The sequence below is a fragment of the Aethalodelphis obliquidens genome, unplaced genomic scaffold, assembly GCF_003676395.1.
Source record: "Aethalodelphis obliquidens isolate GAN/ISIS:26980383/991018 unplaced genomic scaffold, ASM367639v1 scaffold13, whole genome shotgun sequence".
In the NCBI taxonomy this organism is placed as follows: domain Eukaryota; kingdom Metazoa; phylum Chordata; class Mammalia; order Artiodactyla; family Delphinidae; genus Aethalodelphis; species Aethalodelphis obliquidens.
In genome coordinates, this window is record NW_020837957.1 from 27873658 (window position 1) to 27890144 (window position 16487).

The 16487-nt window shown below is 38.3% G+C and overlaps 1 protein-coding gene across 2 annotated transcripts in view; it reads right to left on the bottom strand.

Moving 5' to 3' along the window:
* Positions 1 to 16487, bottom strand: part of GLMN (glomulin, FKBP associated protein) — a 42636-nt gene that overhangs the window by 19263 nt on the left and 6886 nt on the right. For both annotated transcript variants that reach the window (XR_003434350.1, XM_027114325.1), the window contains exons 5-13: positions 16291 to 16399; positions 14624 to 14864; positions 13011 to 13113; positions 5789 to 5976; positions 3687 to 3740; positions 2228 to 2258; positions 2033 to 2122; positions 857 to 898; positions 691 to 764 (exon numbers count right to left, since the gene is read on the bottom strand). Coding sequence is in view for 1 of the 2 variants with exons in the window: in XM_027114325.1 (XP_026970126.1) it covers positions 691 to 764; positions 857 to 898; positions 2033 to 2122; positions 2228 to 2258; positions 3687 to 3740; positions 5789 to 5976; positions 13011 to 13113; positions 14624 to 14864; positions 16291 to 16399 (932 nt within the window). In the remaining variant the exon portion in view is untranslated. The remainder of the gene's footprint in view (positions 1 to 690; positions 765 to 856; positions 899 to 2032; positions 2123 to 2227; positions 2259 to 3686; positions 3741 to 5788; positions 5977 to 13010; positions 13114 to 14623; positions 14865 to 16290; positions 16400 to 16487) is intronic.

Sequence of the window (16487 nt, forward strand, 5' to 3'; positions counted from 1 at the left end):
TTACTTATGGCCCTTTAAAAAAGTTTGCTGATCTTCAACTCAGAGAGTTGCTAGAATCTTTTCCTCCTCAAACAGTACTATTAATAAGCTCCACTGTTAAAGTGTATATAGCCTGTCAAAAGTTATAACTTCAGGGCTTCCCTGGTGGCGCTGTGGTTGAGAGTCTGCCTGCCGATGCAGGGCACACGGGTTCCTGCCCCGGTCCAGGAGGATCCCACATGCCGTGGAGCGGCTGGGCCCGTGAGCCATGGCCACTGAGCCTGCACGTCTGGAGCCTGTGCTCCGCAGCGGGAGAGGCCACAGCAGAGAGAGGCCCGCCAAAAAAAAAAAAAAGTTATAACTCCAGAGCCATTAATTTCAACTGTGAATAATGGACATAATTGACATATGTAAAGCTCTAGCCGGAGCCCCACCAATCTCAGTTTAATCTTCTAAGTCTATTTTAATTTTAGAGTATTTCAATTAAACTGAAATATATACTATTATTCATGTAATATATATATATGTATCCATAATTTTTGATTAACCCTTCACTACCTATCACAGAGAAGAGAATTTATTATGATATGGCTTCCAAGTAGAGAAGAATTACATGTAAAACATACCGAAATACAGTAACCTAGAATAATTAATGGCATTAATTTGGTTTTTAATCAACCACACATTTCGCAATTAACCATTGATACATACCTAAATAAAGTATATTTGCCTTGTGGATCCAACTTGTTAATATACAGCTGAAGCATAGCTAAACCCTTTTTCCTCTAAAATGGAACAAATAATATTGTTATATAAACTAAAGATTATTTATTAAAATTTCTCACTGTAACTCATTTAGTTCCAGACATTTACATACCAGTGTCTCAGTGGGGCAGAGTGTCATTACTTTGACTAAGCCCTGGAAATTAAAAAAATTTTAATTCAAACGTTAGATTATATTGACTACAAAGAAACAACTATATTATCAATGGACACTAAAAATTCAGAGAAATGAGGGCAAGAGATTTAAAGATGAAGTAAATTTTTCCCTGAGCCTTTCATTCTACTGTTTTGTCTACAGGGAGCTTAGTACAATCCATTTTGTAAGTGCTATTGAGTGGGTGTTACAAAGTATATCGTTAGAAGCAATTTTCAATTATGTCTAGAGTGGCAAAAAAAATGAAACCGAACATACAGAAATATAATCCATTAATTTAAAATAATCAGGCTTATTATACTAACAAAAGCCATATTTTTCTATTTAAATAGTGGAAAAATAATTTTCTACATTGACATCTAAGGTAAGACCTACTTGGCTATGATAACTAACAAACAGTATAACTAATAAACAGGCAAAATAAATCACAGGAGGGAAAAAAAAATGTCTTTGTAGTAATGAGTTATACACGCCTTGATGGAGTTCTGAGGACTTGAGTTATGATAAAAGTAAAGGAGGGCTTCCCTGGTGGCGCAGTGGTTGAGAGTCCGCCTGCCTATGCAGGGGACGCAGGTTCGTGCCCCGGTCTGGGAGGATCCCACATGCTGCGGAGCGGCTGGGCCCGTGAGCCATGGCCGCTGAGACTGCGTGTCCAGAGCCTGTGCTCCGCGGCGGGAGAGTCCACAACAGTGAGAGGCCCGCGTACCACAAAAAAAAAAAAAGTAAAGGAGCTTCATTTTCCAGGGTTTCTACAGAACCAAAGTGTTGAGGACGCAAGTTATATTTTTCCACTAGATGCTATGCTGTCAACTATAGTAGCCACTAGCCACATACAGCTATTTAAGTTTAAATTAATTTAAATTAAATAAAATTTAGAATTCAGTTCCACATTTCAAGTAAACATCTCAAGTGTTCAATGTGGCTAGTGGCTTTCAAACTGTATGGCACAGATAATAGGACAATTTTACTATCACAAAAAGTTCTATTGGACGGCAAGGCACTAGAGTTTTCAAAGGATATGGAGAAGAAAGTGGGAGAGGAGTCTGAAAAGACCTTTACTTAAGTTCAGAATAGGAAAGGGGCTTATTTCAAGATTAGAATACATATTTTACTTACCTGAGGTACAGTAAGAAAACTCTTGATTTCTAAGTACTGGTGAAGTAGACTGTTGTCCTCTATTCTCAATAAACCATTCTCCAACAGATACTACAGATGAAAATATACACAGAGATACATATATGGTAAAGTCAACAGCTGTATTTGTTAACATGACTATGTATTTAAATTATAATAGGTGCAAACAAATCTTACCAATCCTTTGGAGAAAACAGACTCCTCTGTTCTGGAAGAGAATATTAAAATTTATCAACACGGTTTTCTAAATTGCTTTAGAATTATTCTTCATTTTAGGAAAAATAAAGCAAAAATTGAAATTTAAATACTTAAAAAATACATATTAAGGAGAAATTCTATTGAAGAACCTAGTCAAAATTCTTAACCCACCTTTGATCTGTCTTTTGATTTGGCTACTGATATCCAAATCTAACCAAAAGCAGCCCATTCAGGGCTTATTTCCTGGTATCAGATCAGTAGATCTTCAACAGTAAGTGCTAAGAAATCAATTATACCTGATATAATACTAAGTATTCTAATTGATTAATCGGTAAAATCTTCTCTTTATATATATATATATATAAATATATATATAAATTAATGCTTTCCATTTGTGATTATTAAGTTTTACAATCACTGTTAACTAAATATTTAAGATCTGTGGCAAAAAATATTATCTCAGGCTCCAGGTTCTTATTCTAACCATACAAGGAATTAAAAATGTTATGTTTTTTGGCTCAATGACTAAACAGTTTGGAAATCTTAAGACTATAGAACTTAAGATTGAAATCAATACATATTCTCATTTTATGAATATAATAGAAGCTAAATAAAAATGTAAAATCATTAAGACATACATAATACAGTAAATTTACAGAGTTAATAACTACTTGTGCCAGGAGACCCTTGGAAATTCCTGCCTTGTAGGCTGAGGCTTTGGACATTTGCCATGTTACAAATCTTCCTTCACCTGGGAAGAGATGGGATTAATAAACTGTCACCAGTATTCCTAGAGGATAAGGCCCTGACTGATCTCAAGAGATAATTTAAACATGTTACAGAAAAAGAAAACAAAGCATATAGAGTTTGGCAAAATTCTTAAATATCTGTCTGGGAAAACTATGCATACCTGTTACTTGGTAATTTTTTTTAAAAAGGGGAAGTCTTCCTTCTTATTAGTGCCTCAAATGAGAAAAGCTATTGAATGATACCACTATCAATAATCTAAGTTATAAAAGATGGAGTTAAGACACTTCCTTCCTTTTGATGCAGTTCACAGATTGTGTCCATGAAGCAAAACCAAGGATGAATTTCTTTTATTGACCACCCCTCCTTAGATTGGACGAGGCTGCAGTGGGATAGAGGTGGTTTAATTTATCAACTTCTGAAATAAGCAAAGAAACCTTAGAAGCAGATGACTGGAAACCTCCTTAGAAGACAATATTTAAAAATTATCTTTAGTTTAAAATAAGAGGTTTTGTTGTAAAAACCTCCTTGGTTCATTTCTATCTCTGCTGTGAATAACTGCTTCACTATTTTATAAAATAATCAATTAGTTAACTAGGGTCTGGCAAAGAGAAAGTAGTCTCCCCTGATCTTGACAAGGACTATTTTAACATTACTATTTAATTCTGAGATGCCATCTAAATGATCTTACCTTTGTAAAAGGACTTCAATATGCCCCATATTAAACTGCAAAAGGTATGATGGGCTAAAATAGAAAAAAAAATGTATATATAAACACACACACATACACACACACTTTTAGTTTTACATACATAAATACTGTTATGGGTTGAATTGTATCCCCTCAAAAAAGATATGCTGGGGCTTCCCTGGTGGCGCAGTGGTTGAGAGTCTGCCTGCCGATGCAGGGGACACGGGTTCGTGCCCAGGTTCGGGAAGATCCCGCATGACGTGGAGCGGCTGGGCCCGTGAGCCATGGCCGCTGAGCCTGTGCGTCTGGAGCCTGTGCTCCGCAACGGGAGAGGCCACGGCAGTGAGAGGCCCGCGTACCGCAAAAAAAAAAAAAAAAAAAAAAAGATATGCTGGAGTCCTAACTGCCAGTATCTCAGCATATGACCTTATATGGAGAAAAAGTCTCTCTTTCTTAAAAAGTTGGGGTAGTGATGGGCAGGGACAGAGCAGGAACCCCCCCCCCACCCTAGGGACAGGATCTTTACAGAGGTAATCAAGATAAACTGAGGTCATTAATATGAGTCTTAATCCAGTATGACTGGTATCCTTATAAAAAAGGGAAATGTGGACAGAGACAAGCACACAGGGAGAATTCTATATGAACGTGAAGGCAGAGACTGGAGTGATGCATCTACAAGCCAAAGAACATCAAGGACTGCCAGTAAACCACCAGAAGCTAGGCAAGAAGCATGGAACAGATTCTCCTGCACAGCCCTCAGAAGGAACCAATCCTGACCACACCTTGACCTCAGACTTCTAACCTCTAGAATGATAAGATAATAAATTTCTGCTATTTTAAGCTATCCACAGTGTGTGGTACTTTGTTATGGCAGCTCTAGCACACTAATATACATACCTAAGTCATTTTGGTGGTCGAGTGTGATTAAGGGTATATGCTCTGGGGTCAGACAGAACTATGTTTAAATTCCACCTATCCTACTAACTAGTTGTATGATCCTGGGTGGTATGTATCATAACTTGTCTAAGCTAGTTATTTTCATCTGTAAAATGAGATAGTGCTCTATTTAAAAGGGTTATTATAAAGATTAGATAATGTATACAAAGCTGTTATAGTGTTTAATACGTGGTAAACATGCAAGTGGTAGCTATTATTGCTATATTTACATACAAATATACTCCCAGGTATATTCATACCTAAATATACAAATTACACAAATACACCCAAGGCCTGCAACACAAATACACAATCTTTATTATCATGGACCTTAAAGTCTAAAAGGTGTTACATTATAGAAATATGTATTTTTTTTAAAGTTTTGATTAAAAATTTAGTTTAAAAACTTTATGGGAAATGAAACACAAGGTCAAGGTCATTGTAACAGGAAGATTCAGCCTAAATTGGGTGGTAAAGAAGGCTTTCCTCAGAAAGCTATATGTAGGATAAAGATGGTTCTAAGCGTGTACAAAGATCTTATAGCAGGAAGGTTCATGACACATGTGAACAAGAAACCAGAAGATCTGTGTTACTGGAGCACAGTAAACAAGAGGAAAGGTGGTAGGAGATGAATCAGGACAATAAAGCAAGGACCAGATCATGCATAAGCTTGTCTCATGGGAAGGCATTTAAGACTTTATTCTTAGAGCCATTTAGGAAGCCACTGAAGGGTTTTCATTAGGGACGACTCTTAAAAGCTTCACTTTCTATGTGTTGAGAATAAATTGGATTAAAAGGGATTGAGGGTAGATATATAAATATCCACTCAGGATTACATTAATAATCCAGTGAAAAGATGATGGCAATTTAGACCACCCTATTGGTAAGTGGCCTAACAGCTTCAAAACCAAGCTCAGTTTAACACTTTGTGACTCTTGTCCCAATCATTCCTTAAGTCTATTTCAACACCTACCCACCCAACCACTTTCACTACTTGATGACTACTGGCTTTAAGGGATTATACACAGTAATATTTAGCATAAAAACAGGTTTTGTTTATACTTCATTGAAAATGTACTAGTACATTAATAAACACATATTGGACATTAGATAAATGAGTTTGATGCTATTCCTTTCAGAATATATAAATAAACAATAACTCCTACCTTAATACCATTGGAAGCTGATCAATACTGATGCCCTGTACAAATACTAGATATGCCAGAGAAGCCATAGAGTCTGATAACTGTTTGTCTTCTTCTTCCTCAAATTCAAGATAATCCCAAGTCTTCTTTTTCCTTCCATGATTAAAAATCATTTTGAGGAAAGGGTGTCCAATTGCTGATAAAAATCCCTGTGAAATGGATAAAAAAGGAAGCTATAGCAGACACTCTACTGTGCCCTCTCCCACCCCATATTCACATCCTACAAAATCCCCATCCTATAAAATCCCCTCCTCTTGAGTGTGGATGGGACCTGTGAGACTTGCTTCTAACCAACAGAATATGGCAAGATGCCACCCCTATGATTAGATTATGTTATATGACAAAAGTGAAGGGATTTTTGCAGATGTAATTAAAGTCCCAAGTCAGCTGATTTGAGTTGAGAAGAGACACTATTCTCCATGGGCCCGACTTAACAGGAAGAACCTTTTTAAACAGGATCCAGGCCCTCCTTAAGAGTCAGAAACTCACCCTTGCTGGCTTTAAAGAACTAATCTGCCAAGTTATGAGGGGGCCTATGAAGAGGGCTGTCTGTCAAGGAACCACAGGCAGCTTCTAGAAACTGAAAGTGTTCCCTGGCCAGCAAGAAAATGGGGACCTCAATCCTACAGGTTCAAGAAGATAAGTTTTTGCCAACAACCTGAAGGAACTAAGTGGGTGGGAAGATGAAAAAGTTCTGGAGATGGATGGTGGTGATCGTTACACACAATGTGAATGTACTTAATGCCACTGAACTATACGGTTAATGGTTAAAATGGTAAATTTTATATATATTTTGTCACAATTTAAAAAATGCTTCAGAGATATTTGAGAACAATCTAAAAATGTGAGACATACAAGTATCATGAAATGACAGTAAACTACTCAAATGAAGAATATTCTAGGAATGCTCTACTGACCACTGTTTGCCTGGATACGGAATGGGCAGGAGGAACACTGGCCAGTGGCTGAAGAGACAGAGGAAACAGTACTGATACCTCAGGTCATATGGGCTCTTGCAGGAGAAAGAGAAGCATCCCTGCCTGAGTTAACTGACTACAGTTTTATGTTTGTTCATTTGTTTTAAGGGGGGAAGGAAAGAGAAAAAGAGAGCCTTAAGAAATACAAGGTCACTCCTATGCCTCTTATACCATTTCCAATTCTAGTGTGCTGGAAAGCACCTGACCTTCAGTATCCAATGAAATGAATCTGAGTTTTGGCTCTACCACCTATTAGCTGTTAGATACTGGTTTAGTTACCTAACCTCTTTAAAGCTTCAGTTTCCTTATCTAGAAAATGACATAATACGTATGTCAATATTTATTGAGAAGCTCCACAAAAAAGTTTAAGAAAGTTAAGGTCACAACAAACTACTATATAGAAGTCAAGGGAATGACGGAAACAGCTAAGCTAAAGCTGACCTTCCACATATTCACTCATTTATTCAATAAATACTTGAGTGCCAGGCACTGGGCCTGCCACTGTAGAGAATTAGAAAGCCAAATAACACTTTTCTGGTCTTCAGGAAGTTAAAACCTGCCTACTCCAGATGGCTCCATTAGTCATTTCAGAACACAAAAATCAACCATGGAAAATAATCCTCAGTCACAAGAGACTGCTATTCAGCCACCAGATGCTAAATAAATACTGATTTTCGAAGCCTTGCATTCTTGTTATATCCATAAAACAAAAATTTATTGTATTCAGATTCCAAATGTCCTCTTAATCAAGAAGCTCCATTTCTTCATTCAGCCAATGCTAGATGTGTTTTGGGTTTTTTTTTCCAGAGGAAGGTTATTAGCCTTTTAAAAAATCATTATATGTAACCAGATCCTACAGTGCTGCTGTAGATATTTGGGGTCCATCTGTGTCCAAATAGGGTCTTCACTATCTATCCACACACCATCCAGCAGCCTTGCTCAGACCCAACATACCTGCGCCTCTACAATTTCTCAAGGCAGTCTTTGCCCTTTCATGAAATGTTCCTATGCTGCTGCCCCTGGGACATTCAAGCAGTTCTATACCAAAACAACTTGTGCCAGAGGGATGGCTGAGGCATGCCACATTTACCTATACTTCTTCAGCATAGAACAGAAGGCACCTCCTCACTTCACTTCCTACCCTGATTTCACTTCTATTTCTTAACTGCTTTGTGCTTCCTCACTGTTGGCTTTACTTGTAATGTGCCTTCCACTGACTGAGACCTTAGAACCTCTTCCCTATACCCTCAACCTCTTCATAGGATGCTGACTCTATCTCACTGCTCTCATTAAACCTGACTGGTTTCTGGTGGGAGCTGCTCATACTCTCACACCTCTTACATTGCACAGCGAGGAAGGCAGCAGTAGGAAAGGGTGGTATGGGTAGAGGCTTAGTATTATCTTGGTTCTTCCTGCACTCTCAGGCAAAAGCACATTTTCCTTTGAGGCAGGTGCCATACTGCCCTTTATCTGTCCTCATCTCTGTCATACGCTGACTTCCTGGTCATTTCCCCATGTTCACGGAAGACTGGTACCTGCTCACATCCTTTTTCTCTATCCAACTCCTGCTATGATCCTAGAAAAATTGAATGTTCATGTAGATAACTCCTGTAACAGGCCAGCCTCATGGTTTTTCTGACCACTAAATTCTAATGACCTTAATTTCTAATCCGTTTTGGCACCTAATTCAATCCTGGATCTCTATCAAAATTTGGAGCTATTCCATATTAGACACCTAAACTCCAGCATCTCATTTTTTGACCACATGCCAACCTACTCATCTACCTCTAACTTCTCTAGTCTTGTTATGCCTTCATTTTAACCTACCCATCTGTCCCCTCTTAATCCCCTTCTTTCCCTAACCAACCAATGCACTATTAGTTATTTGAACTATCTGCACCCTATATTTCAGTTAGCTACGTCTACCCAATAAAATGCCAGCCTTGGAAAAACAGCTACAAACCACCTTCTCTACTTCTACACCCAGGTAGCTGAGTACTGCTTGAGAAAAATCACAGAAAAATAGTATTATCACTATAGTTGTGGTCTCCAACCACAGTCGCCAAGTGCTTAGCACTACTGACTAATGTTTTCTTCGTCTCCTACCTCTCTTTTCTTTCCACTCAATATTCCAAACCTTTACCAGTTTCCTGAAGCCCCTTGTTCAGTCCTCATTTCCGCCTCTCATTCTTTTTTTTTGCGGTACGCGGGCCTCTCACTGTTGTGGCCTCTCCTGTTGCGGAGCACAGGCTCTGGACGTGCAGGCTCAGCGGCCATGGCTCACAGGCCTAGCCGCTCCGCGGCATGTGGGATCTTCCCAGACCGGGGCACGAACCCATGTCCCCTGCATCGGCAGGCAGACTCTCAACCACTGCGCCACCAGGGAAGCCCTCCACCTCTCATTCTTAAGGGATCTGAGGACAGTGGGTCTGATTCCCTCAATTATAATAATATTAATAATTATATTATAATAATAATATAATTCCCTCAATTATAATACTCCGTTTCTGCTACAAATTTTTCTACCTACATACCAGCTCTTCCCTCTTCCTCTCCAGGTATCCTCAATCCCATGCCCAGCTGTCTGCTCTCCTTGAGCCACATTATTTCAGTTATCCCATAATACTTCTCTTTCCCCCTGTGATGGTTCCCACCCCTTCAGTCTATAAACATGCTCACACCTCCTGCCTCCCCCAGTTACCTTCCAATCTAAGGCCGTGTCTTCTCTATTGCCTCTCTTCTTCCTTATTCATCCAAACTCTTAAAGAATAGCTTATACTAGTCATCTCCTTTTTCTCATTTTTCATGCACTCCTTTATCTAGTCCACTGATTTTTGTCTCCCACACTCCACTCAAACTGCTCTTGCTAAGATTATCAATGCCATCTTACTTCCTAAATCCAACGGATGCTTTTCAACTCCTACTCTACAGACTATCTCTGCTGCTTTTAACAGGAGCAATCATTTCCTTCTTCCTGAACTCTACTACCCCAGTTTCTGTGATATTTTCATCACCTCTTTGACTCTCCTTTCTTGGTCTCTTTGGTGGGCTCATCTTAAGCGCTGGTACCCTACAGGATTCAGTCCTGAACGCTTTTCCTTTCTCACATTGATCTACCGCTTTGGGTAATCTCATCTACTCTTTTCCAAAATTTGCTCCTTAAAAACCTGTTGTCTCTGGGTATTAGAGATACATATATTAGAAATTATTGTTAATCTTGTTAGGTGTCATAATGGCATTGTGGTTATGTTTTTTAAAAAGTCTTTACCAATTAGAGAAGCATACATAAAGACTCACAGATGAAATGATATATCTAGACTTTCTATAAAATACTACAGCAAAAAAAGAGGGAGGCTGGGGGTGGGGGGGAGGGATGAACTGGGAGATTGGGACTGACATACACGCACTACCGTATATAAAATAGATCACTAACAAGGACCTACTGTATAGCACAGGGACTCTACTCAGTACTCTGTAATGGCCTATTACAGAGTAAGAATAAGAGTGGATATATGTATATGTACAACTGAATCACTTTGCTGTACACCTAAAACTAACACAACATTGTATATCAACTATACTCCAATAAAAATTAATTTTAAAAAATTAAAAAAAAATAAACTAACTTTACATTGCTTATCAACTCAAAATAAAAAGAGGGAGGCTAGATAAAACAAGACTGGCAAAAAGGTTGATAATTGTCAAAGCGGGGCAGGAGGTACATGAGAGTATGTTATATTGTTCTATTTTTATGAATGTCTTAAATTTCCATAATAAAAAAAAAATTTTTAAGTAAAAAACCCCCTACTGCTTGCTGTGTATTCTCTATCTTAATTATTGGTAACTTCACCTGTCCTGTTAACTAAGCAAAAAACCTTGTCCATAACTCAACCTTTTTACTATTCTTCTAAATCCAATCCATTACCAAACTTTGCTAATTTTATCTACCTATAAAGTTCTCAAATCTGCCTTCTCTTCTTTCCATACTCAGGCTCTCATCATTATCACTTAACTCCCAAAAGACACCTAACCCATCTCCCTACTTCCACTCTTAGTTAAGTTCATCCTCCAATAAAGTGATGAACTCAAAACAGTTTGATTACATCACTCCCAGGCTTAAAATCCTTAACAGTTTCCAACTTTCATAGACATCTTGGAGTACATATATCACATATGGTGCTGTTTATATTGGATCCAGAGGTTTACACTGTACTCTAGTATTGGCAACAATGAAGAGGCCCCAGGCTTTTATGTGCTCCTGGGAAAATCCCTTCCCCAATCCCTCTTCATCACTCATAACCTCTTTACCGCTACCTTGACCATCAGCATTAACCCCATTAAACTATGTATCTGTTTATATCAGTTACCAAATCATCTCTCATCCTCAGAAGCTATTTCCCCTAAAGTTCTGGAATCTCCTCTCCTAACTCCTCCTATCCCTCCTCAAATTTCTAATTCAGGATACAGAGGGCTGACTGTAAGTTAAACACAGATTTTTGACTGAGCAGAGTTGTGGTGCCCCTACCCCCTGGGCATTGTTCAAGGGTCAACTATATAATATGATAGGATCTTTTTAAAAATTATATATGTATATATTTATTTATTTATAAGTATTAGAGCAGAAAAAAGTCTGGAAGGTGTTGTGAAATAACAGAAAAAATATATATATTGGTCTCTGCTAATGGTTGCTGGCACGGGGCTCCTGAAACCCTTTTTTTTCTTTTTTTCCTGAAACCCTTATAACTTCCTAAGTGATAAGAGCACTAAGAACATCTCTCGTTCTAACGTTTGTCTTTAACCCTGTCCCTGACAAAGAGCTCTAAAACCTCTGTAAATTCTTAAATGATAAGACATTAGGAGCATCTTTTGTTCTATTAAAGTGACTCTGAGTGGGCACTAAGATGGTTGCTGGATGGGGGGTGGTAATGAGAAAGACCAAGCCATGATTAGAAGCTTGGAATTTTGAGCCCCATCCCTCAGTTCTGTAGAGAGGGGAGAGGGACTGGAAACGGAGTTAATATCTTATCATGCCTAAATGAGGAAGCCTCCATAAAATCCCCAAAGTATGGGTTTCAGAGAGCTTCCAGGTTAGCGAACACATCCACATACTGGGAGCGTGACACACTCCAACATCATGAGAACAGAAGCTCATGCACTTGAGACCCTCCCAGACCTTGACCTATGTACAATTATCTCTTCATTTGGCTGTTCTATCTCTTCATTTGGCTGTTCATCTGCATCCTTTATCATATCTTTTAATAAACTAGTAAACATAAGTAAGGGTTTCCTTTAATTCTGTGAGCCGTTCTAGCAAATAATCGAACCCAAAGGGGAGGAGGTCATGGAACCTCTGATTTGTAGCCAAGTCAAACAGAAGTTGTGGGTAACCTGGGGACCTAACACGAGCAATTGGCATCTGAAATAGGGAGCAGCCTCATGGGACTGAGCCCTTAACCTGCAGAATCTGATACTATCTCCAGGTAGTTAGTGTCAAAATTGAGTTTAACTGTAGGACACCCAGCTGGTGCAGCAGAATTGTTTCGTGTGGGAAAGAAACCCAATGGGACTTCCCTGGTGGCTGCATTGGTAGGCTGATTCCCTCAGAGGTTAGGAATCTGCCTACCAATGCAGGGGACACGGGTTCAAGCCCTGGTCCAGGAAGATCCCACATACGGTGGAGCAACTAAGCCTGTGTGCCACAACTACTGAGCCTGCGCGCCTAGAGCCAGTGCTCTGCAACAAGAGAAGCCACCGCGATGAGTAGCACACGCACCACAATGAAGGGTAGCCCCCGCTCGCCGCAACTAGAGAAAGCCCATGTGCAGCAATGAAGACCCAACACGGGGGTTGGGTCAAAAATAAATAAATAAATAAATTTATTTTTTAAAAAAAGAAAGAAAAGATAAAACCCCCACACATTTTGTGACCAGAAATGCCAGAAGTGAAGTGTTCTGAGTGAAAGTAAAGGAAAAAGACACAAAAGGAGAACTGTAAATTTTTCCAATACAGGTGTTAATATTATTTATATCTAGTTATTGAAATTATTGCTGTTCGTTTTTCATCTTTTTATCTATATTCTATAAAAAATACATATTGCTTTATTAATAAATGTATCAATTTACATGCCCATGTGCAGTATATGAGAATATAGCACGTAATATTTTAGATTATAGCAGATTTTATAACATTAAATTAGCTGTACTTACTATTATTTCAGATGCAAAACACCTTAAAGGATCATCTCCAGTGTCATCAGACTGCTCAAGGAATTGTGCTGTCAGCAAAGGGCATTTCAAGCTTCTGAAACAACTAAAATTTAAGAAATGGGTAACGATGAATACAGCACTTCCTAAGTATAAAATACCTAGTTTTCACATGAAAAATAACATAAGCACCAATAACCCAATGGCCTGTAAAACTGGTGATATAAGATCCTTCTTACTAGTAATGGGGAGAGCATGAGAATACCTTGCTAGATTCAATGCAGAGAGTCACTTCCATGTCTGGACTATACCAATGGATACTGAATATTTATCTTAGGACCAGTGCTAGTGTATATGTAGTTTTCATTAGTTTAAGGAAAATCAGGACAATGCAGTAATTTTTTCATAAAGCTATATTTGTTTAATTTAGAAAATCAAATTTATTCTGTGATTAAGCCTTACCTATTTTAGTTAAAATATGTTTTCTTTCATGAAATAATGGGTTTTATAAATGGTAAAAAATGCTTTAATGTCCTAACCTGACAAAATAGAAAGCTAACAGTGGTTTTAGTCTCAAAATTTTAAAAATAAAATTACTGGTCCATATTGTTCAATATAATCCAGTCCAGCACTACCTAAGAGTCTCATATATAATTAAAGCCCCAAATATAATTAAAAATTTTTTAGTAGTCACATTAAAAAAGTAGTAAGAGACAAGAAAAATTAATTTAAATAATTTCTCTTATTAACCCATATGTCAGAAACATTATTTCAATATGTTACCAGTATAAAAATTGAGGTATTTTAGTATTTCTTTTAATAACAAGTCTTCGAAATACAGGGAGGATTTTACACTTAGAGCACTAAATTTGGACTAACCATATGTCAAGTGCTTGACAGCCATACTGAACAGTGCATACATAGTCTACAGCAGGGGTCCCCAACCCCTGGGCCACGGACCAGTACTGGTTCTCGGCCTGGTAGGAACCGGGATGCACAGCAGGAGGTGAGCGGCGGGTGAGCCAGCAAAGCTTCATCTGCCGCTCCCCATCACCCCCCATGGCTCCCCATCACTTGCATTACCGCCTGAACCATCCCCCACCTCCTGCCCCTCCCGATCCGTGGAAAAATTGTCTTCCACGAAACTGGTCCCTGGTGCCAAAAAGGTTGGGGACTGCTGGTCTACGGTACCCCTGGAGTGAATGCTACTGGGTTCTCTGCTACTGTTTTTGTTGTCAAATTGGAAGTTCAGCTGTCTGGTGCACCTTCTGCTGCTTTCAAAGGGAGAGTAAAAACATAATTCCCCTGCAGAAAACCAGATTCTTTGCGCTACACCCATCTATTTCCTTCACTGCTATTATTCACTTACCATGGCGAGTAAAGGCAACCCATAGAAGAATATAAGTAAACTAAACAAATGGATTTTGGTTTCATTTTTTTAAAATATCGATGCTTCATTAAATGCCCATGTTATATCAACTGAACTCCATATTCTTCTAAAATTCAAAATTAGAAACTAGATTTAAATTTCCACTGCAAACAAATAAAACAAAGAAACATAAAATAACTGAACTATCACTTAAGTCCATTATGAATTATTCTTAAAATATACTTACAATTTCAGTATTTCATCCTTTAATTTTTCATTTTCCATTGAGCTTTCCTTGTTATCAATGACATCTTCCACAAAAGGCTTAGTGAACTCTATTAAGGCCTTGCAGCACTGACAAAGGCCATAGTCATCTGCTTGTATTTGTTCTTTTGAGTATGGAACAGGAAGGAGAGACAGCTGACTCCAAAGCGTAGACAATGCTAATCCAACTGAATATGCCTTGTTGTTACGAAGTTTCTGAATCACTAAAACAGAGACCAAGTTGTTACTTGAGGCAGCCTCATCAAGTATGCTAAACATGGGAGAAGTCCAATAAATGCAGAAGTACAACACATATTTCCCCCCCATATTTTGACAACTCTGATATCAGGATGACATATCATAGCTTAACTGGCAGTATTTTTTTCCTTCTTAGGGGTTTATAAACTAATGGAGCATCTTACAATCATGGCACTTTACAACAGATGCCATGAAATTTTGTTCAGGTATGTTTACACCACAGGTTACATACTTAAAACGAAAACACTTCTTTCCATATTTTTTGGTTGTTATAAGTATAAAATAGGAACAAGTGTCTTGTAAACTATAAAGCACTGTAAAAATGAAAGGCAGTAGTATTAGATTTTTTTCTAGAAGACTTTAAATATTTCAAGTTATACAAAGCTGTTGGGAATTCACATTTAAAATAAATTTACTCTAGCTTCTGATTTTGGGTCCTTCTACCAGACTCTGAGTTATATGTATGTTATAAAATGAAAAAGTGGTCTCTTCCCATGCATAAATACTGTCTGCCTTGGTTGCCAAAGTCCATTACTTATCAATACTGTTTTTGCACTCAGTTATGGAAACTTTTCTTTCCACACTTGTTTCATTGTTCAGTAGTACCTTTGTTATTCCCAATCCCAACCTCCTAAAGCAAAGGCTGAGCAATGCCCTGCCTGATACTGTTCTTAATTAAGATACATGACTACCACAATGCTATCAAACTGAGCACTGCAGAGGCAATCCTTTAAATATGTTTACAGGAAAAATTCTAAATATAAGCTGCAGATAGGAAGGTTAAGCAAAAACTATAGGTCACAACAAAGCACATGAAAAAGAGCATGACATTCAACAAAATATTTACTGGGTACCATCTCTGTGCCAGGTATTGCCAACTTTCTATGAGTAGCAGGATTCAAACTCGCATTGCTATTACTAGTTTAAGCAGAGTACTAAATAATTAGGCATAAACTATGGGACTTCCCTGGTGGCACAGTGGTTAAGAATCCACCTGCCAATGCAGGGGACACAGATTCAAGCCCTGGTCCAGGAAGATCCCACATGCTGCGGAGGAAATAAGCCCGTGCACCACAACTACTGAGCCTGTACTCTAGAATCCATGAGCCGCAACTACTGAAGCCTGTGCACCTAGAGCCTGTGCTCCTCAACAAGAGAAGCCACTGCAATAAGAAGCCCCTGCACTGCGTCGAAGAGTAGTCCCCGCTCGCTGCAACTAGAGAAAGCCCACGCACAGCAACAAAGACCCAACGCAGCCAAAAATAAAAAAATAAATTTATATAAAAAAAATAATTAGGCATAAACTTTGCTATAGTGTTGACATCTTGGAGTAATATCAAGGCACTTACACAAATAAAACAAGAAACACTTAGATGTCAATATACTCATTACCTGTTTGTAATGGCCGAAGTAAAAGAAGAATAATTTGGGATATCTGTTTTCCAGAGGGTTCTTCAATCAGCTCAAGCAAACCCAACAATAATTCCTTTGGATTACATAACTATAAAAATATTCACAATTGAACCTGTTTAATACAAGTTGTATTTAAAGCCACATGATTATTATTTTTAAAAGGCATATACTGAGAC